At 40.1% G+C, this 27,960-nt stretch overlaps 1 protein-coding gene across 2 annotated transcripts in view; it reads left to right on the top strand.

Annotated features, from left to right (window-relative positions):
• LOC122801581 (erythroferrone-like) overlaps positions 1-27,960 on the top strand; it is a 370,321-nt gene that overhangs the window by 204,221 nt on the left and 138,140 nt on the right. For both annotated transcript variants that reach the window (XM_044071025.1, XM_044071024.1), the window contains exon 3: positions 6,203-6,314. In XM_044071025.1, coding sequence (XP_043926960.1) covers positions 6,203-6,314 — 112 coding nt within the window. The remainder of the gene's footprint in view (positions 1-6,202; positions 6,315-27,960) is intronic.

The following is a 27,960-nucleotide window of genomic DNA, read 5'->3' on the forward strand; positions in this document are numbered from 1 at the left end:
ATTTATCCACTGTGGTAAGGACATTCTTCTGTATCAAGCAGCTCATAAACAGATTGGTTCCAGTACCAGGGATGTCATTGTCCCTTTTTACTTAGCCCTTATATGGCCAGTCTTTGAGTGCATAGCCTCCTTTGGCATATATCTGTCCAGATAGTTGGAGCAACTGGAATGTCCACAGATACACCTTACAAAAAGGATACTAGGCTTAAGCAATTTTCCTAAGTGGACATTCTCAAAGCCCCGTCACAATACTCTGTCTCTTACAGCCAGCTAACAGTTGACCTGTGTTTGCCATACAAGGCATCCTCTGACTAAATACTGGTGGACCAGCTACACATCAAAATGTCAAATGACATGAAAAACACTAATTTCAGAGTTCTAAACCTATTCTACAACAATAACAGAATACTCTGCTAGAATGCTACTAGCTATCCAAATTCTAGTGCAATTTGGATCTGTGGTTGAGTAACAAGAAATTTACCCAGGCGCTTCCACCTGTACTATTAGATGGCAGAGGCAGCTCCTAAATGATTTAACCCACTGTTGAGGATTTTCTAAATATCTATGGTATGATCCTAGTTACTACCACTAGAGATAATGTAAATATAGACAATAAATTTTTAAGCTTAATCTAAACACTAAATGAAACAAGCAATTATAAGCACCAAATGAGACATTTAGCCTTAAAATGGCCTGCAATGGCAGTTAGACTAGTACTGACCTATGAACATTATAGAGGAAAAAAATGGAGCCAAATGATGTGGATTTGAATGCATGCTTCATTAATTCATTAATAAGAGACAGAGTATTTTGGGGTATTAGAAATTATAAAACAAGTAGAAAACTATAATAAAAGGCAAAATCTTGTATTCAAGGTTACATGGTTCAATGTCATCCACCTCCCTTTCTTACAGTGTGACTGTGAGCATATCACTTAACCAGGCAGGACTCTGGGGTTGACCCTGTAAATGGGCACTTGTATAAAGTGGGCTTAGCCACTTAAATAATAATAATAACAATAAGCAGATATGACCTTAAAAGTGGAGATTTATGGAGAGTGAATGGAATTGTAAGTACGCAGTTAAAATAATAAATGAGGAAAACAATTTTTTTTTTAAGATAAAATGACACTCAAATAAAAAGACAAAATGAGAAATAATAGGAGAATAAATTGCAACAGTGATGGTGATGAGAAAGAAAGTGTGAGGTATCCAGGAAGTATGGCACAGTTGAAATTCAAACTATGTACGCTGTAAGTGACTGTAAGCATGGCAGGAAGAAATGTCCTTCATAATTTTTGTAGGTGCTATAATGCACAGAATCATGCTTGCAAAGAGATGTAAAAGGAAAGCCGTGTGCAAAAGAATGTGTATGTTTTAAAAAGTGAAGTATTATTTCTGGATACATTTTTTGAATAATTAGGGCTACACGGTACATATAAAGAGCTTGTAAACATTGTTAATATTATCAGGGCACTAATTAAAACCACTAGATTAGAACCTAGTGACATGTAAATATAAAAATAAAAAGTACAAGACCCTTTTTCAATTCATAGTACCTAAGAAGTTAAATTACTTAACATGTTGTGTCCTTTGGTTTGTGAGAGCCTGAGAACTGTAAACCAAATTCGCAATGTGAAATTTTTAAGTTCATAGATGGTTTTAAGTTCATAGATTAGTACTAGGCTAACTGCTCTTGCGAGACATTTTTCTAAGCCTAGCCAATTATCCCTTGTGAGACTCAAACCCTGCACCTTGTGTTTGTAAGGCAAACACCTTAACCATTAGGCCACCCTCCCAACACATACATACATGCACACACGCGCACACACACGCACACACACACGCCCACATGCACACACGCACACACGCACACACACACACACACACACACACACACACACACACACACACAAAACCTCCACTAAAACAAATTGGAACAGTAAAGCATGTACAAATATAAAAGCAGCTTGAAACAGAGTAAGCAAAAAATCTTCTAACAGTTAAAGAATATGTTCCTATATGTTCAGGAAGAAAGTATCACACAGTCACAAAGACACCTCAAATACTGAAAGAGGTAAAGTAGTGATATTTTTCGTATCTATGCTAATTTGTTAACAGAACTGGGAAGTTTGCTAGAAGGATATAATTTATAAATAAATCATTGTGTTATGTTAGTGATACATACTTTGAAGAAAGTACCAATAGCTTTCAGATGAAATGAACAAGAATTGATGTGAAAGGAGTTTAGCAGTCAACGAAAAACAATTAAAGCCAGCAAATATAACTCACTTTTGTTCTTATCCAGAAGATCTGAACAAAGTGAAGAGTGTTGAACACTGCTTATAGCTGAAACAATGGTGTCAATAGCATCAAATGCTAAACTCTTTTCATTGCTAGATGAAACTGTGAACTCTGGCTAAAAAGAAACCTCTATGAAGAAAGCTCTAAATTGTGAACATTTAACACATCTTTAGCGTGGTACAGCTTCCTTTGACTTCTACTTAGAATTTCATTAGCACTAGAAGTATCTCAAAGAGATGTTGCACAAATAATTGAAGTTTTGGGAGATGCTGTTAACATAATAATCATCTTTTAGTTTGTGACTGCCAGATTCATGAAATGTATGACAACACTGATATAGTCGTTAAACAGATTTAGGTGCATAATTTTAAGTTAAATAAGTTAAATAAGATTAAATGTAAAGTAAACTTAACAAGCCAGAAATGTGCGAGTCAAACGTTAACACCAAAAGGGCCTGAAGCCTCATACAGAAATTTAGAGCAAGTATGTAAATGCTATAGTCAAAAGAAAAGCAAGCATTATAGAGGTTTCTAGTAATGATGGAGTATCTTGCAAAGTTTGTACCTAAAATATCTGGGAAGACTATACCTTTAAGAGAGGTGTTAGAGCAAGATATATCCTAGAAATGGAGCTATGACTAAGACCAAGTTTTTAAATGTTCAGAAAGCTAATTACAGATATACAGATAACCGAATAGTATGATGTGAATATGTCAGCTATGCTGCAGATAGATCCAGTCAGAATAGAATAGGAGCTACGATCCTACAAGAGAATGTAGCAGTTGCCTGTGGATCATCTACATTTACCAATATACAATAGAGAGATGTTCAAAGTATTTTCAGGTCAGTTCCATTTCAGTGGAAACTGCAGCATGTTTAAATTTTGGACTGTTGCACAGTCTGTCACATTATTGCTCTCATTTGTCGATTGCACTATACAGAATACAAAGAAGTGAATAAGAAAGGAGTACTTTATTATTTTTGGAGTCCTAACAGCATTTTTGATTTGCCTACTAACTGAAGGAAACTTCTGGGGCATGTATTTGTTTGACCAGCCTAGGACTAATGCCTCTACTTGTTCCTTTGTAAGAGACAGAACTATAATCACTGATTCCTGGTCATTGGTTAAGAGGGCGTATTGTCTTCACAAAAACTGACTGGTCAGTTTTATTATGACAGAAATTGCAACCCTTGTTTCATTTTAAACTGTTGATCAGTTTGACACATTGATGCATTTTACACAGTGGCGCAGTGGATAGTAACAAACCGGCCAACTTTTTCCTTCACGTGTTTAAATATTATATCCATTTTACAAGGAAAATTATTTTGCTTTTACAAGTACTGCCTCATATAACTACCCATAAAAAACTAATCTTTTCTTTAATTGTTCCTTCTGCACTAGTTATTAGCTTCTCTGGGTACTTTATATATTGCTCTTGTTAGGTTCTATCCTGCACTTGCTTTTACTGCTCCATGTTGTTTACAGCATATCCTGTTTTTCTCTTACTAGTTGTTATCCTTACCTGTTTTTACTGTTCCATGGCATTCATAGCTTTGCCTGGCTTCTTATTTTTATTGTAATTACTTATTTAACTTGTTGAAGTTAGTACCTTTTCAGAGTTACCCTGTTAAGCAGTCTCAGTAAGCCAATAAGTAGCATACCCACCTTTGGTGCAGAAGGTTGTGTGTTCTATTTTGACACTAGGTAGTTGGGTTAATTTTCCAGTACTTATACTGCAGTGCAGCGTGCTGTCCTTCATATAAGATATTAAACCAAAGCCTATTCTGCCTGAGTTGATGGTAGCTCAGGCGGATGTAAAAGAACCTATGGCACTTACTGAAAAGAAAAGCAGAAGTTCCCTGGTACCTCTCAAAATTTCTCATTGTCAATATAAATGCCACCGTGGGTCTTCCTTGAAAAGAGGCCATTGGTCTTGTGAGCCTAACCTGATCAACAAAGTGTGAATCAATAAATAAAATGAATAAACACTGCTACTGCTTGCTGGTTTTCGGTAAAGTTTTCCCTTGTCATTGACCTGTTTTTCTGCTTTATCCTTGACATTACCCAGTTTTTCTTGCTGATGTTTATAGCTATAACTAGCTATCTAGCTATTAAATCTCCATGGTAACTGTGTACACTGCTGTTTTGGTAGGTTCTTCTAAATGCTGTCACAATGGTGGCCTGTCTGTTCTGCTACTGCTGGTTGACTATGGTGCCATTTTAATCTTGGCATTAATCTGTTCTCACCATGCAAAATTATTTTGTCTATACTTTTTTGCTTACTCTGTTTCAAGCTGCTTTTATATTTTTACATGCTTTACTGTTCCAATCTGTTGTTGTTTCTTCGTGTGTGTGTGTGTGTGTGTGTGTGTGTGTGTGTGTGTGTGTGTGTGTGTGTGTGTGTGTGTGTGTGTGTGTGTGTGTGTGTGTGTGTGTGTGTGTGTGTGTGTGTGTGTGTGTGTGCTCATGTGTGTGTGTGTGTGTGTGTGTGTGTGTGTGTGTGTGTGTGTGTGTGTGTGTGTGTGTGTGTGTGTGTGTGTGTGTTTACCCTTGGTGTGTGACTTCTAAATGTCTGTCAGTTTAACAAATACATGAATAAGTAATGTAAATAATGAATAAGAAAAGTAGTGTTGTGGAAGGAATCCAGTGTCTTACAAAACCCTCACAACCCTAAAGAATGCCCGTGAAGTTCAATTTTTGGACATAATCATTATGTTTTGCACATACTTAGTGGTGGGGAGACATGGATGTCCCATATGTCGTGTCTGTTGAGCCCTAATGTTTTATGTAGGTCTGGGTAAGTGTAGAATCCAAATATGGCAGCAGTACATCTGGGGGTTAGTCAAGAGTGGTCATGGTATTCTCCTGCTGCCTGAAGAGGTCTAGTGGTTTGTGGCAACACAGTCACTAATGGGAGGTTTGTCAGCACAAAGAGCAGCACCACATACGTGTCAAGACATGGGGGAACCACAGGTACTATTCACTGGTTGATGGGGGAAAGCAGTTACAGGACTGCAGTCATTTACAGGTGGGAGAGGGGCCAGTCAGGAAGGAGATGGGGGCACAGGGCCCTTATTGACTTGGTATGAGTGAAGTTGACCAGGGAAGCTTGGTTGATGGCTGAAGGGAGTAAGTTTGGCAAGGTACTCTGATTGCTTGCACTGTGCTGGTGGAGATCATAGGAATTCTTATTACCTCATGTGTAGTGGAGTTTAGCAGGGTACTTTGAGCACTGGCATTTGGGGATGTGTAAGGACAGCTCAGCTTATTGTCAGAAAGGGTTAAGGTGTTTGAGTGCAGTCCCGGAGTTGGTATATTTAAGTAGGGGGGTGTGGGGGGCAAAAAGCTGATTAATTTAATGTCTTAGTTTAAATTTTACCTACCTGTGTGGTGCATTATGATGATGAAACACATTTGGCGTTCCAGTTTTCGCTGTTTTGATCTTTCGGTCTAGTCATATAGACCCGTTATTAATTAGGATCCTTCATTGCTTGTGCATGTAGCAAGGTAAATGAAGGAGGCTTGCAACAAGCATATATGCTTTATTCATCCTTTTTTGTTTTTTTAACTGACTAGATCCAAACTGTATGCTGGACTCCAGCTGAGTGTGGACATCCAGATTCATACACGTGGCAGCTGTTGTTACTACTCCTCTAGCTGCTGCTGGACATAATACCCACCCTGAAATGTACTTGTGTTTTCATTAGCTGCTGGAGTGACAATCTTTATTAAAATATGGCTTAGTGATTTTAAAGTTTTAGATTTGTTAATTAAAAATTCTTGCGTCTCTGCAAACATTCTGCATAATACACTGCTGAGATTTTGATGCATCCAAAATCAGAGATGCATTAATTTATTCTTTAAGTGTACAGCTGATAAATTTTTGTATTTGATTTCAGCATGGTCTGCAAGGACCCCCGGGGCCACCAGGACCTCCAGGACCACCAGGGCCTCCGGGATCGATTGTCACCCAAGATGAACTGCTTCAGGAATTTAGGATGATGTTAAAGGGTAAGAAAGAGACAGGCATATTCATGTTTCTCATATAAATGTCTTCCATATAAAACAACTTAACATAAAGAGTCATAATTGTTCTATACAGTGTTCTTCTTACTATTTCTTCTATAAGGTACCATAATGACAGTACGCATGCGAAAAACATAGCAAAAAAGAAAATGAATGTCAAAGCACAGAGCTGAATGAAAAGCATGATTCAAATGTGTGTACAAATTAAAGGGTGCAGAAAGCAAGGATAAGTGAGGTAAAATGGACTCACATGATTAGCTTTATATCATGAAACACACTGAAAAAATATGTTTCACTTTAGAATTTGAATGAGTAAAACTAAAGATGGCATTAGACGTAGGAACATTGTTGTCTATTATTTATATGCAAGAGCATATGTATTGCTAAAGCCCTATTCAGGGACACAGTGTATTTAACAGGAAAACTAAATGTGCTTGTGACATAGAAAGTATAGAAACTGGACTTGTACACATATGATATAGGCATAAATGTTGTGAGTTAATGAATAAGAAGAAACAAATGCAACTGATACTCTTTTAAGAAGACAGTGAAAAACAAGGGCTGCAACACAATTGGTACAAATAAGGAATTGTCAAGATTTATGACAGGTACTAAATAATCTGGCGATAAAGGCATAGGAACACAGCATGCGATAAATGCAAACAATGAAGTGGAAATCAGTTCTGTCCTAAAGTCCATGTGCTGCCATGTGCTATTCTACCTAATGTAGAAGTCAAATTATATAAAGTATATCCTTGAGATGCTGTGGTGACAAATGTCAAACTACAGTATTTTAGTATCTGGAAATTTTAGCAATGTTATTAATGCAGGTATACGAACTGTTCAGTATTCCCTCATAAGTAACTCAGTTCTTTTTAGGTCCCTAACAAGAAGGTGAGAGATTCATGAAGTTTAACCTGACACAAGCATATGAGCAAAGGGAAATGGAAAAGTCACTCATGCTTTTGAGTACAGCTTTCATAACAGTGCCTTTAGTTTTCTTGAGTTACCATCATTGCATATAGTAGGTTTACTCACTAAACCCTCTTTATGAGAATCCATATTCTGTATGTTGGAAATATCTGGCAGTGTAGTCCACCACCAGACCACTGGTGTTGCATTCCCAGATTCATGACATGGTGTCATCTTACACCTGGAAAACTTTCCTTTCATTCACCCAGGAGGATTTGCTGTTCAGCCACTCATCTAGATGTCTAGCTAGGAATCTTTATCTTCTTGGTTCATAGACTTTAATATCCATCTTTCCTGGGATCTGGTGTGTGAGAGCCATCCTTCTCTCTTCATGGACTGGATCATTTGAGTGTTGTGAAGTAAGATGGGGGTTACCAAAGTTCGGCCACCTGGCTATTGGCTCCATGCTGTGAGGCTAGCTACCAGGCCAGCTTTGATCAATTTGGCTTGTCCAGATGCCTTACCCTTTGTTCACTGAATACAAAAATGGCCCAGACTTGGCTGCAATATGGCCTGAGTGTCATTTCTCATACTAATAGTGTCTTGTCAATACATTCTGACCTGTGAGAAAAAATTCTTGCTCCGTCATTACTATTTTTCACACTGCTTGTCATTAATATGGTTTCTGACATGAGTTCAATACTCACATTATCCGAGCTCCTGTTTCCCTTTAGAAACAGCATATCATCCGTACTGTGTACGGTTGCACACGTGGTATCTGTACATAGAGACAGAAGATAATTTTGTGTGTTGCAATGTCTTGTTATCTGGGCTTAGACCCTTTTTTTAAATATTTGCACAAATCTCTCTACTAGCCTGTGTGTGGCTGTATGATGAGGTGAAAAGGATTTTATGTTATTTTGCTTGAAGAAGATTTTAAGCTTTTTAGGTATCCTAATAGTTCAGAGGATTAAGGCTCTGAACTGTTAATGAGCTTGTTGTAGTCAAGGGTAAAGGAGTTGATTCCTTCCACTTCCATTTGCCTGCTGTGTGACTCTTTGTGCTCCTGAGTTGCCCGTGAAAAGGGACTTATGTATGCAGTGGTTTACCTGATTAACAAATGTATAAAATAAATAAAAAAGTGTAAACTGTGGGCCACTATCAGTCACAATGCACTTAGGCAATCTGTTTTTCTCAAGCACTTTTCTCAAAACTGTAAATGACTTCCTTCAGTTTTGTGAAAGATATGGCAATCACTTCTTGCCATTTAGACTAAGCATCATCTGCTGTTTGAAATACTCCATCCTTAAAAGGTCCTACAAACTCCATCTGCATGTTTTGTCATTGTGATATAGGCCATTTCCAGAAGTGCAGTGCAGGTCAAGGTGCTGTAAGCCATTCCCAGAAGTGCAGTGATGGTCAAGGGGCTGCAGGTGATCCCCAGAAGTGCATTGCTTGTTATGGTGCTGCATGTCATTACCAGAAGTGTAGTGTTGGTCAAGGGGCTGCAGATGATCCCCAGAAGTGCATTGCTTGTCACGGTGCTGCAGGTCATTACCAGACATACAGTGGCAATCATGGTGCTATAGGTCATCCTCAGATGTACAGTGCTTCTCATGGTGCTGTAGGTTATTCTCAGAAGTGCAGTGCTGGTCAGGGTGCTGCAGGTCATTCCCAGAAGTGCAGTGCTGGTCATGGTACTGCAGGTCATTGCCAGAAATGCAGTTGTGGTTATGGCATTGTAGATCTTTACCAGAAGTGCAGTGCTGGTCATAGTCCTGCAGGTAATTCAAAGATGTGCAGCGCTGGTCCTGGTGCTGTAGGTCATCACCAAAAGTGATCATGGTACTGTCATTAATTCCCTGAAGTGCAATGCTGTTGACAGTGCTACATTCAGCAACATCTGCATCCCAGGCATCCACAAACTATGCTTTTTATTTATTTATCAAAGACGGGCCATTATATGCATTTTTTTGTCCAGACCATCATGACAACCCCAGAATATACATTATGAACTGTTTTTGGCACCATGGTCTACATATTCTTGGGAATCACCACCCTAGATCCCCATAGTAGACTGTCTAAACACATGGATATTTGTTCTTCCCTCACTGCAAAGGCAGGGCTATCATTTATTTCCCACTTTACCATCATCATCATCATCAGCCCCCTTTTTCCCATTTTTTTCTATATGGGGTCGGGGTATTGTGTTAACTGTCACCAACTCTCTCAATTCAGTGCCAGATTCCTGCCTTTTTCAACACTCATGCCTGACTGTCACAGATCTTCTTTCACACAATCCATCCACCTCTTTGTTGGACATCCTCACTTCCTCTTACCTTCTCCCTGTCTGTCCCAAATCTTCCTCACCAGATTGTCTTCTGCTTTTCTACACATGTGCCCAAACCACCGTAATCTGTTCTCTTTGATCTTTTCTGCAATTAGAGCTACTTTGGCTTCTGCTCTTATGTCCTCATTTGATCATCTGTCCCACAGTCTGCATCCTACCACCTTTCTCAGGCACTTCATTTCCATCACCTCTAGCTTCTTCAACTGTTCTGCCTTTACTGCCCAGGTTTCTGTACCATACAGAAGCACTGGTCACACCACTGTCTTGTACACCTTACTTTTCAGTTTTTTTGGCATTCTTCTGTCATAGACTACAACCTGATACTCTATGCTAATTAGCTGCAGCCCCTCTGATTCTAGCTTTGACCTCTTCATTCAGACTACCCTTCTCCTCAACCACCCCTCCCAGATACTTGAAGCTGTTTACTTGCTCCACTATCCTCCCTTCTATCTCTATTCTCACCTTCTTTTGATTTCCCCAATCTGCTGCCATTACCACCATCTTATATGTGCTTACTTTCATCCCACGTGCCTTCAGATTTGCATTCCATTCTCCTATCATTTGCTGAAGTTCTAGCTCACAGTTTGCCTGTACTGCCACATCATCTGCATACAGCAGCTTTGTTGCTCTATCCCTTCCAACCTGTTTGCTAATGTAGTCTATCACCAGTATGAACAGCAGTAGGTTCAGAGCTGAACCCTGGTATACACCCACTCCCACTGGGAACCCCTCCGTGAGGCCGAACAGTGTTCGTACTTGAGTCACTATGTCCTTGTACATAGCCTGCACTAATTCTACCAATATTTCTGGGACTTCAAACCATCACAGTACTGCCCAGATCAGCTTTCTTGGGACCTTGTCATATGCTTTCTCCAAGTCTTGGAATGCCCAGTTGGACTCTCTCCTCATCTCTAGCTTCTTCTCAAGTATCTGTCTCATTGCAAACATCTGGTCAGTTGTACTGCACCCTGATCTGAATCCACACTGCTCATCTCCTATCTTACATTTTACTACTCTGCATATCCATTTATCAATCACCCATTCCAGAACATTCATGCAATGTGGCAGGAGTTTGATACCGCTGTACTGCCCACAGCTGTGGATGTCCCCTTTGTTCTTGTACACTGGCACGAGTATGCTTATTCTCCAGTCATCTAGGATATGCCTTTCTCTCCACACTGCTATTAGTACCCTCAGGAGCCATTTCTCCCCTATCTCACCCAGCATCATTATCATATCTGCTGTGACCTCATTTGAGCCTTAATGCTGTTCTTACTTCTCCTAGGCTGGGCTCCTCTTCCTCTCTCATTGTAGGCTGTTTCTGGGGCAGTACAGCTTCTGTAGGGTTTTCTTCATTCAGAAGCTGCGGGAAATACTCCTTTCATCTGCCTTTGATGTTCTGTGGACCGGTGAGCAGGTTGTTGCTGGCATCCCTTATGAAGGGTGTCTGACTATCTGATTTATCTTTCTGTCTTTGCCTTGCAACCTAATATAGTTTCTTTGTGCCCTTTACTGAGTCACTTTCCAGAAGATGGTAGAGTGCCTCCAATGCCCTATTCTTTGCTATTGCAACTTCTTTCTTAGCTTCTTTGTTAGCCAATCGGTAGTCCTTCCTAGCCTGGTCAGTCTTTTCTATCTCTCACGTCTTCCTGCACTCCTTTCTTTTGATGTCTTCCTGGACTTCTGCATTCCACCACCAGCTTTCCTTATGTACCTTATTTCCATACCTGACTCAGACACATATCTTTTCTGTAGTCTTAACACACGCTGTTTTTAGGCACTGCCACTCTTCTTCAACTCCGCCTATTTCCTCGTCTTCTTGGGGTGCTAGAGCCCTGAGTAATTGCTTGAACTGCTGTACTTTCTCTCCAGTCAGCTTCCAGGTCTTCAGCCTGGTCTCTGTTGACCTTAGAGCCTTCTCTGACCACTGCTTGCAGCTGATTGTGGCAACTACTGGTTTATGCTGTGAGCCAATTGTTTCACAGGGGATAACTTTGCAATAATGGATTCTACCCCAGTGCATTTTCCTTACTAGGAGAAAGTTTACCCGAGTTGCATGTTGACTACTCTTGTATGTGATCTTGTGACTGTCTCTCTTTCTGAACCATGTGTTGGCTACTTTCAAGCCATTTGCCAGAGAGAAGTCTAGAATGGCTTCTCCTTCTTTATTCCTGTTGTCCCACCCATGTGGACCCAGGCAGTCCTCATATCCTGTTCTGTCTGTCCCGATATGTGCATTGAAGTCACCCATTATCAACACCAATTCATGTTGTCCTGCTTTATTTAGTAGGTCCTGCAACTGCTATCTGAATAAACTCTTTTCCTCACTATCACAACCCTGCTGTGGGGAACAGGCTGAGATTATGAATACTGCCCTATCATTACTCTTTTTTTTCTGATTGCCATGAGTCTGTCATTAATTTTGATGATATCCCTCAATGCCTTCTAAAGTCTCTCTCTCACCACAATTCCTACACTATTTCTAGCCTGTCCCCCACCTGAGTAGAAGAGTCTGGATCCCAAGCTAAGTGGCTTTGCTGCACTGCCCTTCCACCTCATCTGTTGGATACATAGACTGTCCAACCTCCTCTGTATCATCATGTCATCCACTTCCAAGCTGCATCCTGTCAGAGAATCTACATTAAGTGCAGCAATTCTCAGTTCATTTTTGGTAGTTTGGTTGGTTTTACATCCAGCTTTCGCTCAATAGAACTATCCCAGGTAACCCAGGCTGGGCAACTAGACCCCAGTTGGCCAGTAGCTTATTGAGCCAGGGTTACTAGGCTTTATGGCGGGAACACAATAGGGGCACATATACCCCTCCCACCATTAGCAAGGGACCCTGGCATGGGTCGGAGTAGGCCAAGTCCTCAACCCACTTATCACCGGTAACAACCCATGCCCATTTTTGGTGACATTAGTCAACATGACCGAATCACCTATTGCCATATTTTACACCGTCGAGTGGCTTGCCCTGCCATGGCATGCAGTCTTTGATCCATGTTCTCCTATCTTGAGGATACTGAGATACTGAGTACCACAGTAGATGCCCAAAGCGGTTAGTCTGTACAACTCTTCCCCTATAGGGTACCATGTAGAGTCTGTGCTGCGCCCACAGCTCCATTCATTGGAGAGTTTGAGATGGAAACACTCAGCATATTTTTCAGACATGGGAGAAACCCCATAGAAACACAGGGGAAAACATGCATACTCCAAACAGGCATTGGTCAGAGGTCAGGATCCAACTTTGCACCTTGTGCATGGGGGGCAAAGACTTTAACCATTAAGTCATCTGGTTTCTACTTTTACCAGCACGTCATATACTCTAGACAGCAGAGGTGTATTCCAAGTTTGTTTTCTGTTATTACTGAATGTGATACACAAATGTGTTATGATGTGCAATGTACCATCAGTGGAGCATATGTTCTGGACATCTTTGGACCTTCATTAAAGCCTGGACAGTCCATCTGTACTACTATATTACTTGAACACATTTTAAGGGGTATGGCCCCAAAACTGGAAGCAAGCTTGTAGTCTAACTGCAGTTGTTTGAGAGAAAGTTAAGTTTCTGAGAGATTGAAAACGGAGATCAATAGGTATGATCAGTCTGAAGAGTAATCCTTCTTTCATGCAAGTAATGGTGGTGATAATGTTCTCCCCATCCTAGGATACGAGCTTCATAATCCATTTGGGGTACTTTCTGTTAGCTTTCTTTAAGTAATGTGTCACAGAAGCAATGAGTCTCTCCTTACCACATGATAACTTGTAAAAGGAATGATGTCAGTTCCATAAAATGAAACATCTCGTACAATTTTGCAGCCATGCTCAGGATGAAATGTGTCAGTACCTCATCTGACTTGATTATGAGCTTTACTGTCCTAAAGCCGCATTTGCAGCAGTCCATCCACTTCCATATTGACCCGCTCTGTTTAAAGGTTCATCAATAACTTGTAATAATGGGTTATTAGTCCAAGACAGGACATCATAGGTTCATAGGTTCATAGGTTCATACTAGGCTATCTGCCCTAGGGCATTTATAAGCCTAGCCAGAATGTGTTTGGCTTTCGCCACCCATTTTAAATTTATTTTGCTATGCCCTTTTTCAAGGTTAGTATACTGTGCCTCTGTCTAACAGTGACACAGAAGTGATACCCGGGATAAACCTACGATCTCCCATCCACTCATCAAGATTCCTCTTGAAGAGAGTCAATGAGGGACTCTGCCTAACCTGGACTGGGATTTTATTCCAGAGTGAAGGGAGCCTCTGGGTTATGAATCTGTCCCTCCAGCATGTCCTATTTATTTCAGTGCTGAGGTTCAAGTCTCTCGAGCGCGTAGCTCGATGCGATTTGGATTTTCTGAGGTGCAGCATGTGCATTAATTCTGGGTTGGACATGGCTTTATATGTCAGGCACAGATCGCCTCTGAACAGGCGGTATGCCACTGAGTAGAGCTGGAGTTTCTTTAACCGGGCAGCATATGGCATCTGATTGAGCCCTTTGATCCTCTTGGTGAGGTACTTTTGGGGTCTTTCCAGTTGCTGCAGGTGTCTGGTAAGGTACATCCCAAAAGGGGCATTGTACTCAATTATGGGCCTGATGAGGGATGAGTAAAGAGGCACGATGACCTCCCCTGATCTAGATGTGAATCCCTTCATGATTAGGTGGGCTATATAAAATGTTTTTCTAACCACTTTGGCCACGTGGTTGTCAAATGAGAGATTGCTATCAACTTGGGTCCCCAGGTCCCTAATTACTTCTTATGTACTTAATGGATTACCACCTATGTGGTAATTTGTGGCACTTTGTTTTGCCAAAGGGATGACTATACACTTTTTGGCATTTAGCTTGAGGCCATGGCTCTGGCACCAGTTGTCTGTTTCTATGAGGCCCTTTTGGAGGATGCTTGTGTCGGCTGGAGAGTCGATTATGGTGCCCAGTTTGCAGTCATCTGCGAACTTGGTCAGCCACAGTCCTTCCGTGTTGGCCTGTACCTCCAAGAAATATATACCGAACAAGAGAGGTCCCAGGACTGAGCCTTGTGGGACACCATTTGTAACTGGTTTGGAGTCTGACATGGCTCCAGCAATTCTAACCATGTGGGTTCTGTCCTTGAGCCAGTTTGCAATCCATCTAGTGACATAGGGGTTTATATTTAAGCTGGTGAGCTTATCTATAATGCCCGAGTGGGGTATTGTATCGAAGGCTTTTGTGAGGTCCAGGTAGGCTGTGTGGACCACCTTCCCCTCGTCAATGGGCTTGGTGACTGTTTCAAAGAAATCAACCAGGTTTGAGAGGCAGGATCTGCCCTTAACAAAGCCAAACTGGTTAGGATCCAGTGTCTGTAGGTCCCCAATATCTTTATTTATGAGGTCCATGATGATCCTTTCCATAGCTTTGCAGACCAAGCTAGTCAGGCTTATGGGGCGATAGTTTCCAGGATCCGTTGAGGCACCACCTTTATGGAGAGGGACCACTGTTGCTGTATGCCACTCTTTGGGCACATATCCTGTAGTAAGGCTGAGATTGAACAGTAGTTTTATGTTTGAGTTTAGCTCTTCTTGGAGTTCATGTAGGATGCAGCCCAGGACACCGTCTGGTCCCATTGATGCTGTGTTTTTTGCTTTGGAGAGGGCGGCTCTTACCTGAGCATCTGAGATGTCAGGGGGGCAAGCACTCTGCTGGGATAAATATTTGCCCTTTTGGTGGCGGGGGGGGAGTTTGCGCTGAACCTGTCAGCTAGGATGTTGGCAATGTCTGTGGGTTCAGTGTATTTTTTGTCATTTTGGACTAATTCTGAGCATATCTGGGAATTACCATCCAGGTTCCTAACATAACTAAAGAAAGCCTTGTGATTATCCTTAGTGTCCTGTGCAATTTTTCTCTCGAAGCTGGCCTTAGACAATTTTATGAGTGCCCGTAGTTTTTTGCTAATACTGATCAGTGATGCCTTCCCTTTTTGGGATTTTGCTCTATCATTTAGTAGCTTCCTCCTTCTATTGTATAGTTTGTTTATGGCTGGGGTCCACCAGACAGGACGTCTGCCTTTGGAGGATTGGGTCTTGGTTTTATTTGGGATCGCATGATCCATGCATTCCTGAAGGTGTTCATAGAATGCGTTTATAAAGGATTCTGCGGTCTGGGCCGTATTCTCCACAGGCTCGGGGGCTTTGAAGGATTCCACCTCGGTTTTGAGGAGTGTGAAATTTGCTTTAGAGAAGTTTTTCACTGTGGTTTTCTGGGCAGGGGGTGGGGTCGGGATGTGAATATCCAGTGAGATTAGTTTATGGTCTGATCTTACCAGTGAGGGATACACTTCTGGTCTGGAGCATAGAGTCCTCATGTTGGTGATGATCAGGTCCAGTATGTTTTCCCCTCTTGTGGGAGTGGTAACAAGTTGTTCCATAGCATTTGAGTTTATAAATTCTAGGATCCTTTGGGCTAGGGTGTTGGAGCTAGAGTAATGCTCCCAGTCTATGTTTGGGTAGTTGAAGTCGCCCAATATAATGGTGTTTGGAGAGACCTTCATATTTTCCAGTGTTCTCAGGAAGGCCAAGTGGGTTTCCTGGGTTTGGGAGGGTGGTCTGTAGCAGGCTATTAACTGGAAGGCAGTTTTACCCACTGTTAGTTGCACATGGATAGTCTCTGATGCTTCGTGCTTTCCACCAACCTGGAGGTGTGGGTATCTTTGATGAATATCGATACTCCCCCTCCTTTTGTGGTTCGGTCCAAGTTTTGGGGCCAGAAAGCATGGTATGAGATATAACCTGGTAGTGCTAGGGTGATCTCAGGAGCCCTGAACCAGGTTTCTGTTACTGCACAGATATCGATGTTCTCCATGCTAAGGAGAGTTTCGAGTGCGTGCATCTTGAGGTTTAGACTTCTGGCGTTGAGTAGCATTACTCTTAGTTTCTTATCCCTTGTGATACCTATGGAGGTGGGTTTGTCTTTTGAGCCTTGCCTAAAAAAGGCACTATGGGGGTAGCAAGAGCCTTTGCCAATATCCGAAAGCCCAGGGGTGACAGGTGCAAGCCATCCCTAGCGAAGCATCGTGGCTTGTCGAGCATATCATCCCAAGCTGACAGGCAATGGATCCCCTTTGAATGACACCAGTACTTAAGCCAATTGCTGAAATTGATCATCTTGTCTTCATATTGTGGCATCATTCTTGGTGAGGGTAAGATGCTACTCAAGGTCAGGGTCATACCGGCCTAGGCTACATGCTCAGAGAGCTCCTTTATGTCTCTTTTCATGTAGTCTAGGGAGGTACGTCTCAGGTCATTCACACCAGCATGGACAATGACTGAGTCATATTTGTACTTGCCTTGGAGTGACCTGAGTGCTTGTGTTATGTGGCGGATCCTAGCGCCCGACAGGCTGCTCACCATGACCCTCTCCTTGTTCAGCCTGGTGAGCGGGACGTCAGTGTACCTGACTATAGAGTCACCTATTACAAGTGTATCAGGTGTGTTGTTTAGTCTTAAGGGCTGTGACTGTTCGGCACACTGGCTTTGTGAGATATGTGTTGCACGTGTTTTGTTTTGGGGTAGCGGTTGCTTGGGTGTCTGCTTTGGAGGTCTCTGCTGCTTAGGCAGATCTTTATTTAGAGCCTCCAAGTATGTTTTTGTGTGATTATGTGTTTGGTTTGCTGTCGTGGTAGGTCTATGTGAGACTGGAATTGTAGTGAGTGTGGTTTCCTTCTCCTCCTGACTGGTTATGCCAGTACTGAGTTGAGAGAGCTTAGCCTCCAGTTTGGCTATATGGTTGCATCTCTCACATGTGTTGGAATTTACAGATGTGAAATATTCCTAGGCCACAGTACGTTCAGCACAGAAGTCATTTTATCTTGTGACTTTGTCATTTTATTCCTTTTGTTTACATGCATGCAGAAATATATTTGTTCTTTAAAATACTCACATTTTATTTCATTTTATTTATTATTTATTATTAATCTTACTAGGCTAGTAGCCTCTTTTCAGGAGAGAACCATGGTAGTATTTATATTAGTAGGGGAAATTTGGCAAGGGCATTAGGGAACTTCCCCTGTTCTTCTCAGTAGGTGCCATGGGATCTTTTACATCCACCTGAGGTGCCACCAACCAAAGTAGATGAGACCTTGGTTTAATGTAACATGCCTCCTCTACTGAGAAGACCTTTTTTTAGATTATTTCATGGTGACTCATCACCAGTATATCATACTTGTAACACTGTGTATTTATAATCCTTTGAAGGACTGGGGCCATTGACTTCTATCAAACAGCCTACACAGACACTGCTCCAAACACCGCTTGTTATACATAAGCAGCTGTTTATGTGTATTACTGGCTAAAATCTATATGGGAGCTTCCTCTAGTTGTATACACTTATATGGTTGTGCCAAATCAATTTTCATTAAATGTACCCCCCTCATTTAGGAATGCAAAACATATCTTCATTCTTTGGCATGGGGCATTCCTGTGTATGCAGTACAACATTACAAGAGACCTGCGAAACTCTCTAGGTGTATATACTTCCTTCATTACATTTCAGCAAGGGGACAGTATGTCCATTATGACAAACATGCAAGAGCGATGCATACTTTTTGCTTTTGTACTTTACAAGAACCTAGATTTTATCTTCAGGGACCACAATAAGGAAATTTATAGCAATACTTAAAAAAAACACTTTTAATGGTTTATGTAAAAACATTTTTTCTGTCATCTTGCACAGGAATCATTGAAGCCTCTGTATGCAGGTCCATTTTAAGTTTCACCACAGTGAATTCTATGGTGGCTCAAATACTTTTTTATAGCTTTTGTCACATGCATTATGTAGCTTTAATAAAATCGATTGTCCTAAATAAATAAACATTGCACCCTTTTCTATATAATTGTAATTAGGTATAAAAACTGGGCCCTTCTTATCTAGGGACCATACAGCAGTATACACTAGAGTAATCACCCAGCTTAAAAAACATTTATGGGTAGCTAGGTCTCCAGGAATGAGGATTGTAAGTCCAGGAGGCACTGAGTGCTCTGGGTATAGTAGATTTTTACATGCCATGCCCTATGGGAACCAGGAGCACATTGTTTATTTGACCTAATGTTAAGGTTGCCACCTTTTCAAATGGCCAAAGTGGGACATTTTCCGGACAAACATCAGATTTTACAGGCCGGCACATATCCATGGTCAGTACAAAGGATAGAACTTAACTTTTTCTTTTAGCATTTTTAGTTGCTTATTCTGTTTCTTACAACATTTAGTTATTTTAGATACAGGATAACTGTTTTATGCAACTATTACATAAAATATAGGACATAATTATGTCCTACAATCTCAGAACATTTGCCATTTTTAATATTTTTTGTCAGGACACAACTGCCCAAAGAGGGACTGTCCCTCACAAAGTGGGACAGGTGGTAACCCTACCTAATGTGTTCAGGGCTATTTAACCAAAGTGCACCACATTTTCAGCCTATACACAAAGTACGTACATTTTCATACTTCGAGGGTTCTTGTGGCCCCCAGAATCCCAGCATTTTGTATACAGTCCTTATGTAGCAAAACTTCGTAAAGTACCCAACAAAAATTGTAAGCTGAGAGGGTAGCAGGTACTTTATAACAGTCAAATGACTGATACCAAACCATTATGCAACCTCTCTCTTTTTCTCTCTCATACAAAGAACATCTGCAGTGAATCTCCTCTGTCTCCCATCTTTCTCTGTCTTGCTATCCCTCACAGAAATAAAGCAGCTGAAAAGACCCACAAGAAACAACTTTCTGCACTCTCAATTTGCATTTAAGCAAGAAAAACTTTGCACTCAGGCTTCATGCACTACGTTTTTGACCATAAAAGGTTTGCATGTAATGTCTGAGCAAAATCATACATCAGACTCCCATGTTTATTTCTTTAATCACAGAATAAGACAAGGTTTCTCAGTTATTAAAAACTCTTCAAAGATAATGCTTTGAGCCAGCTTTGGGTTGACTGTAATGTTTCAGAATGACTAACGCTCTCTTGGAATGACAAAATGCCCAGCTGTTCTTTTTAAAGACTTTAAACTGCTATTTTTCTCTAAACTTGCCTGGTGAAGTCAAGCCATGAAATAATGATTGCAAAAGCATTCTTTAACATTAAAGTATGCTCTGTAGGAAAGTAAGCTGATGAGAATTTGTCACCCACTGACCATACAGGTTACTTCCATGCAAAATTTGTACATTTAATGTACGCATAAGCTGTATTAACATGAACAAGGAGAGAGCATACAGTGAATATTGATACAAATATGAACAAAGTTACTGGTACTTGGGTGTGACTTGTGGGGCCAGCTACAGTTCTACAAATCATTGAAGAAGATGATAGGGGGCGTTTATAGGAGTGACTTGTGTAACAGTTTTGCTCACATTATAGAAGAAAGTGTAATGTTTTCACAGTGTCAGATATCAGAAACAGTACTGAAATCATGGCAGGGTACAAGTAATATCTATTTAGATGAGTTATTTTATTCAGATGGCACACACACACACACACACACACACACACACACACACACACACACACACACACACACACACACTCTAGAAAAAGACAGGCAACACAAAGCATCTGAGTACTCCAAGTCAGTATGGCTAAACAATTTTGAGAACATATGTCAGTACCTGATGAAAAGGCTAGGTAGGAATATGGATAAACCCACAAATCAAATAATTCACAATTCAATGTGAATCATTTTTGCCTTGTCGCTATAAATGCACTACGAGATCCTGTAATGATTTACAGAACTATTTTCAACCCTTTTGCTGTTGTTCAGATGATAATGCATCTGTGCTGGTGGGCTTCATGCAGTTCTGCTAAGACATAGCCAAGCTCTGCCTGTATGATCACCATGTTACAGTACAGATCAATCTTGTGGCAAGACAGCATCTATAGCCGGCCTTAGGCATAGGCCAACTAGGCGGCCGCCTAGGGCACCGCTCTAGCAGGGGCACTTTTCCAGTATTTATTTGGTGTAGGAAGACAAGGATGGGGGCACCAGGTAGTGTGGTGGGGGGCGCCATGGAGTCCTTTTGCCTAGGGCACCAGTTGACCAAAGGCCTCTCCTAGAAATCAGCTCAATAAATACAGATTATCTTCCTGAAAGGGTGAACTTGTGTGTGTAGTGTGCACAGTGGGAATGGACAGATAGTAACTTTACTAAAGAACAACAGTTGACAGAGATAAGATATGTGACAAGTGGTTAAGATTCAATAATTGACTTTTTTGCCAGCTAACATATGAAAAATATGGGCAGAGATGTTGTAAGGAGCAATTAACAGGATATTCTCAAGGTCTCTGATCAAAAGAAAGACTTACAAGGAGAGAAAAACATGAACAACAATCCAGTTTATGTCATAGTAATCTTCAATTTTTCAGGTCCATAGTATGTAAGCCATTAGCAGGACCCTAAATTTACCTGCTCTTCTCAATTGGGTATGTATGGTTTGACACTGGGTGCTACTAATCAAGTAGGTGGACGGGTCATTTAACCTTTTCTTCTCCAGCCACAGCACATTTGCATGTATATATGGCATTACATAGACATATAAACGTAGTTATGAGTATCCACTTCAATCAGAGCATGATAATACATGTAAACAATACTTTGAAATAATTCTGCAGTAGCAGTGTTCACATGCATGCAAGGAGATGCTTCACTGTTTTGTTTCACTGTTTCATCATACATTCTGTGTATACAGATGGTATAGATAGAATAAATCTGTTTGTGGTGGAATACTTTCCAAGCAGAGGTCTGTTGTGCCTCTAGTGAGAATAACTTTGTCAGTCTACAGTAGAGTTGTAATTGTTGTAATGTCTTATTAACAACCATCTTTCAATGTATTTTAAATTACAGACTGGGCTATGATATGAGGCCAAGACATTTATTTTGATTGACAAGTGGGATGATGTTATCAAGAAGATCCCTAAGCAAAAGTATGGATGTATTTTTCTGTTTCTGAGTAATGGCAATGATGTTTACTACACATTTGTTTGGGTTTCCCAGTAGTTTGATTTTTTTCTGATCCAAAACCAAAGTTGGTTTAAATCATTTTGTATTGTTTATTGAAGTCTGCCAGATAGGTGCCTGATTTAGTATATCTATTTAGTAATTATATTTATTTAATAGTATATAATATGCAGGCACAGTTATTTCTAAACAAGGTATACCACAGTTCAGTGTTCGTTTGTCAGATAATAAAAAAGAAAACAAAAGAAACTTGGAGTATTTGGTTTTGCATGTAATTGTTTAAGTCAATTATCAGTAGTAAAACTGAAGCTGAACATGTTTAGTTTGGTCAGTAAAAGTAAGTGATCAGTCATCAAAAATCCTACAGTCATGTCAAGGACTGCATTGTTTAGTTTGCTATAGATTTTATCTGTTTTTGTATACAATGCTGTTATTGTGCTAAAACCATTTTGAAAACCCCACAAAGCATAATAGAAAAGCCTGTAGATCTAGTTGTATAATAGCTTTATGTAAACCTTTATTAAAGGACAGAGATAAGTGATAGGTCTATCATTCTGTGAAGATGATGAAGATGTCACTTTGGGTAGTGAAACTATTACTGCGCATTTACTCTGGCTGGGCACTATCCCTTTTGTTACAGAAAGATTAAAGATCCAGGGAACTTCTATGGGCTAGGCTTGTAAAGGTTCCAGGGCCATTAGCCTAGTACACACCTATGAACCTATATGAGCTAAATATTTGTCTATAAGTTTTGCTGCCATTTTAAAGAAAGCAGGGTAAAGTTTGTTTATTTTTGCACCCGACTTCTTGCAAAGTTTTTCCAACATTTTCTTCACATTTTTTTAATTAGAAGAATGTAAAGTTGATTTCAGCTAGGGGGTATTTTTTGCTCTTGGATAGGAGCTATTTTGATAGGGCTTTGAAACCAAGAATATACATCTCATTTGGGATTTTAGCTAGTGAAGCAAGTAAGTTTGTTTGAAATTGTTTGCTGAATGTTCTTGTGATGAGAGTTTATTTGAGTAGGGGTGGTCTGTAATGTGTCCAGTTAAATGTCTGAGGGGTTTCCAGAATTGTTTGGGAGATGAAGTTAGAACTATTTGCCTCTTTGAAAGTTTTGTTGCTTTACCAGCATTTGCTGTGATTCTGCAAGCTTTTCTCAGACCTTGAAATGTGAGATGAATGCCTAGTTATGATGTCATTCTTCAATGTTTTCGATGCTTGGGCTGTTTTTTCAGTAGTCCTTTTGTTTCAGGGGCTATAACTACCTTCAGAGTCATCTTTGGGTTTGTGGGAGGATAATGTCACGTATCTTTAGTGCCTGTTCTATGCATCAAAGTTAGAGCTTTATTTCAGATGGTTTCAAAGAAAGAAGGAGACTAGTCCACAGAGCGATAGATAATGTGCAGATCTGACTGCTTTGATTCAGAAATAGGCCTTCCTAGTATTAACTGAGGGAGGCTTTTGTGTATTTTGAAGGACCAGTTAGAGATGCGTGGACAGATGTTATACTGAACTTCTGGAGCCAATCTATACTGCTGCCCATTCAAATCAGTAAGTAACTTTATTTAGAGGAACCTTGCAGTGTTTTATTAGGGTGCTTCCATGTTTAAGTTTAATTGTAGTATGTCTTCCTAGTAGCCTGCATAAAGGAGCAGCAAGACTTTCTTATGAGTATGGGGTAGATAATTGTGAAACTATAGGAACCAGGGGTCTATATCATTTCCCTGGTCATTTGCCTGAAACCCAAATGCTTGAATTAATTTGCCTGAAAACTCATTTGACTAAAATGTGCAGAAGTCAATAGGGAGTATTGTGTCTTAACACTGGAGTTATTAGGGATGTCAATCTAGTAAAATATGTGTAGATTGCAATGGTCAGAGTCATATTATATCCCCAGCTGTGCAGATGTTTGTGTTTGCACTCCAGCACTGATTAACTGTGTTTTCTGCCACAATGGAGCAGTTTCAGCTAGAAATCAGCAACCACCTCTCCCTTAAACGTATATAATTCTGTATAAATGCTACACTTTTCCCTCTAAATGCAGCTAGAATGGGACAACCAAGTGTAATTCTACCCTGACCTTTGTGGCTATGTATCACAGGACTGTTGTGTTATATGTATGTACATATATATATATATGTGTGTGTGTGTGTGTGTGTGTGTGTGTGTGTGTGTGTGTGTGTGTGTGTGTGTGTGATATAAATTTAGCAATGGCAAACAGTCCTAGCTGACTTACAACAAGAGATGTTTGAGATCATGGGGTCTGCAGGATGTAAAGGCTCCCTTCTCCCTTAAATTTGTTATTGCAGTACTGGTAAGTATTCTTGTGGTACTCCCAGTAGCATGGAATCCCATTAGAACCAGTAATAATGGTAATACTGGTAAGTATTTTTGTGGTACTCTCAGTAGCATGAGAATCCCATTAAAACCAGTAATAATGGTAATACTGGTAAGTATTTTTGTGGTACTCCCAGTAGCATGAGAATCCCATTAAAATCAGTAATAATGGTAATACTGGTAAGTATTCTTGTGGTACTCCCAGTAGCATGGAATCCCATTAAAATCAGTAATAATGGTAATCAGAGGCAAGGAGGGGTTGCAAATGTGCAAAACAAATCTAGTTAAAGGACAACTTTTATGGCCAAAACAATAGGGAAAAGCTGCAAATTATAAACATTGCACTATAAAATGGCAGCCAAATAGCTCTATCAGATTTGCCAAGTGTATGCAAAAAATGTTGCTTTTCTATTAGAAAGTCTGATGTCAATAACTGATGCCTATCAACTGTGGCAGTCAGCAATGACTTGAGTTTATCTTGTGTTTATGGGTTCTAGAGCCTTCTCCTTCTACTGATTTTTACTTGAGGCACCTGTTACATGGAAATGATTGTATTGTTTCTTCACTGGTATCCCTAACTGTATCTGGAATTGTTTTGTCCTTGAAGCTCAGTGCACGGTAATTAATTTTGCTCAGCTTCCAGACCATAGCAGTAAGTACTGATATCACAAAGCTTATGCTGGAGTGCCATGCATCTCCATGGGAGGGTGTTAGGTTGCTGAAGGTAGTTTTGGCAAACATGAAGGGATCAAAGTAAATTTGTCGAAACTTCTTTCACTGACAGTGGAGTCTGCCTCTTTCTATACTGAATTGGTATATATAACTTCAGTTGGTGTTCCCCCATATGTGGGGTGCATAGAGGCTTGTCCTTGCAAAAAAAAAAAAAAAAAAAAAGATTTCCTCAGATGTTCACTGATGGTAATTTTGGTAAACATTTTAAATTTTCTTTTTTTACATTTGTAAAACTAACAGTAAGTTGATATGAATCTCATCTCCACTCTCCCTGTTGGGGGGAGGGGGGTCTGTAGCATTATGACAACAACTCTGCCCTTGCAATCATTTGTGATTTTCATCTTTTAGGACCAGTAATATTTGACCTTTTCCTGCTTTTCTTAGTGAAATGATAGTCTTCCATATCAAGCTTCTGTTTGCTTTCCAGGCTCTGATTCTGTGGCCTTATAGTACCACATATTAACTCTGGGATTCTGTGGCCTTATAGTACCACATATTAACTCTGAGATTCTGTGGCCTTATAGTGCCACATATTAACTCTGGGATTCTGTGGCCTTATAGTACCACATATTAACTCTGGGATTCTGTGGCCTTATAGTACCACATATTAACTCTGGGATTCTGTGGCCTTATAGTACCACATATTAACTCTGGGATTCTGTGGCCTTATAGTACCACATATTAACTCATGGAATATCTTTATCATTCACACTTGCGGACTCATCCTTTCCTATCTCCTTAACATTTGCTGCATTGGGAGTAATGTCTTGTTGATATCCATAGTGTACAGTGCTACACTGAGGTGAGCAGCTACTAAGATATTCAGAGAATTGCTGGAGCCTACATAACTAATTCATTCAATGTTTGGTTCAGTGTTGGCTAACTTAGTTTTTGGTGGTTTAGAACCTTTACCATGCAATCTTTCAGCAATCAATATTAACCATTAAGATGAGCAATGAATCAATGTAAGTTCAGTATCTTCAAACATCTTAGAATTTCATTTTTATCACAATTTCCATATGCAGAATCCAACAATGAAACACAGTTCATCAGTTATTCAATGTATTTTTTTTCAAACAACTTTACTGAATTACCACTTGTGACACAGGCAAATGTACATTCATACAACAGTAATCAAACTATATTAACATAACAAACATTATACTTCACATATATTGCTATACATCATATAACCCTAGCAATATTACATAAATTATTCAATTCCTGCTTTTTTTAAACAAGAAACATCTTCATTAAACCATCACGTACTACATAGGCAATCATACATTTATATAAATGAAAACAAACCAAACCAAGACGATCCTAGCCACATGTATTTTACATCACAAACCATAGTGACACACTCACAGTTGCAAACATTATACATCACTTCTAATCTACCCAGTCTTTCTCATTCAAACATTACATAGCTCATTTAAGTCCTGCTGCATTCTAGGCCTTAGTCCTCCCCTTGTATGTGTTGTTCCCACAATTCCCATTTTTCCCATGTAGTTTCCTCCTACCCTTTTCTAAAGATCTCAATTCCAGCTGAGAAAGATAAAAAAAAGTTCAGTATCCAAACAACATAAGGCATATGAAATAAAAGCATTTGATGTTCTTTGGCAAATTCTTATACTAGTGAACTACTAGTATCAGTCCCTGTCATTGGACAGTGACTAATAACAGAGCAAAGGGAACCTATGAATTTTAGACTCTACATACAAGGGTATTAAAAGCATATCAAGATCTGGTGTAATGTAGTAATTGCAGCAGTTAGGTGTTACATACAAGGGCATTAACAACATATTCGGCTAAGATCTGGTGTAGTGTAGTAAGTCGCAGCAGTTAGGCATTACATACAAGGGCATTAACGGCATATTCGGCTAAGATCTGGTGTAGTGTAGTAAGTCGCAGCAGTTAGGTGTTACATACAAGGGCTTAACGGCATATTCGGCTAAGATCTGGTGTAGTGTAGTAAGTCGCAGCAGTTAGGTGCTACATGCAAGGGCATTAATGGCATATTCAGCTAAGATCTGGTGTAGTGTAGTAAGCTGCAGCAGTTAGGTGTTACATACAAGGGCATTAACAGAATATTCGGCTAAGATCTGGTGTAATCTAGTAAGTTGCAGCAGTTAGGTGTTACATACAAGGGCATTAACGGCATATTCGGCTAAGATCTGGTGTAGTGTAGTAAGTCGCAGTAGTTAGGTGCTACATGCAAGGGTATTAACGCCACATTCAGCTAAGATTTGTTGTAGTGTAGTAAGTCTCAGCAGTTAAGTGTTACATACAAGGGCATTAAAAGCATATTAGGCTAAGATCAGGAGTAGTGCAGTAAGTTTCAGCCTAACATCTAGATTTAAAAATGCCACAAACAGATGATAGCAAATGTATGGTTTAAGAGTGTGTGAAAATGATACCTGTTTTCAGGAAACACAAAAAATGACTGTTCTTTGTTACTAAATTTCCTTTTAATTTCTAAACTCTACTGAAACATTATATTGCTCATAGAAAAAACTGACATATAAAGGGAGACTGGAGATGGGAATGTGATTAGAAATCTGTGTAAATTTGCCATCCACATACTTTACAGATGTTCAAAAATTGATGAGACACCCCCCAACCCCATTTCATCAGGACAGACATTGCAAGCGATAATACATTTCTGAAACAGTAAACCTTAAAAATAAATTTTAACTGACTGAAGAGTGGGAGGAGGAGAGGCAAATTTCCATATCAAAAAGGAGATACAAACTACTGTATTACTGTAGAAGAGTACAGTCAGAAATTCTGATGAAGCTCTAAAGAGATGCTGATAAAAAGGACCCAGGAAGACAGTCAAGTGGCTTGAATCCTAATGAGCAGTAGTCTGCTGATTCGTGGATTGTTGCTAAAACTGCTGCTTCTGCTTTTATGGGTTTTTGCCAGCCCAAGATCTCCAGTGGCTATGTTGTGATCCGGCAGAGGCTTTTCTGAGTAGGTGAAGAGAAACCACTGTAGCAGAGAGGAGCTGCCCTTTGTCATGTGTACCTCTAAGATGTTTATCTGTTTCGAGAGTAAACAACTTAGAACCAGATGAGACTACATCCAAAAACTGGTGTCAATGTCCTCATCAAAGGGCATCAACCTCAAACAGAAATGACTGCATATAGCGGTCTGCTTCTGTGTGCAGCACACACTACCTGTTGCCGCTTATGCAGCTGATATTAGGAGTGAGCTAATCAGGGCAGCTGACATTAGGGGTGAGCTAATCATAGACATTGCTGTCACCTGATCCTTGAGAAGCTATAGCTCCTTAGTGTTCAGTAATCCTG

The sequence above is a fragment of the Protopterus annectens genome, chromosome 5.part0, assembly GCF_019279795.1.
Source record: "Protopterus annectens isolate FY-2018-M chromosome 5.part0, PAN1.0, whole genome shotgun sequence".
Lineage (NCBI taxonomy): Eukaryota > Metazoa > Chordata > Ceratodontiformes > Protopteridae > Protopterus > Protopterus annectens.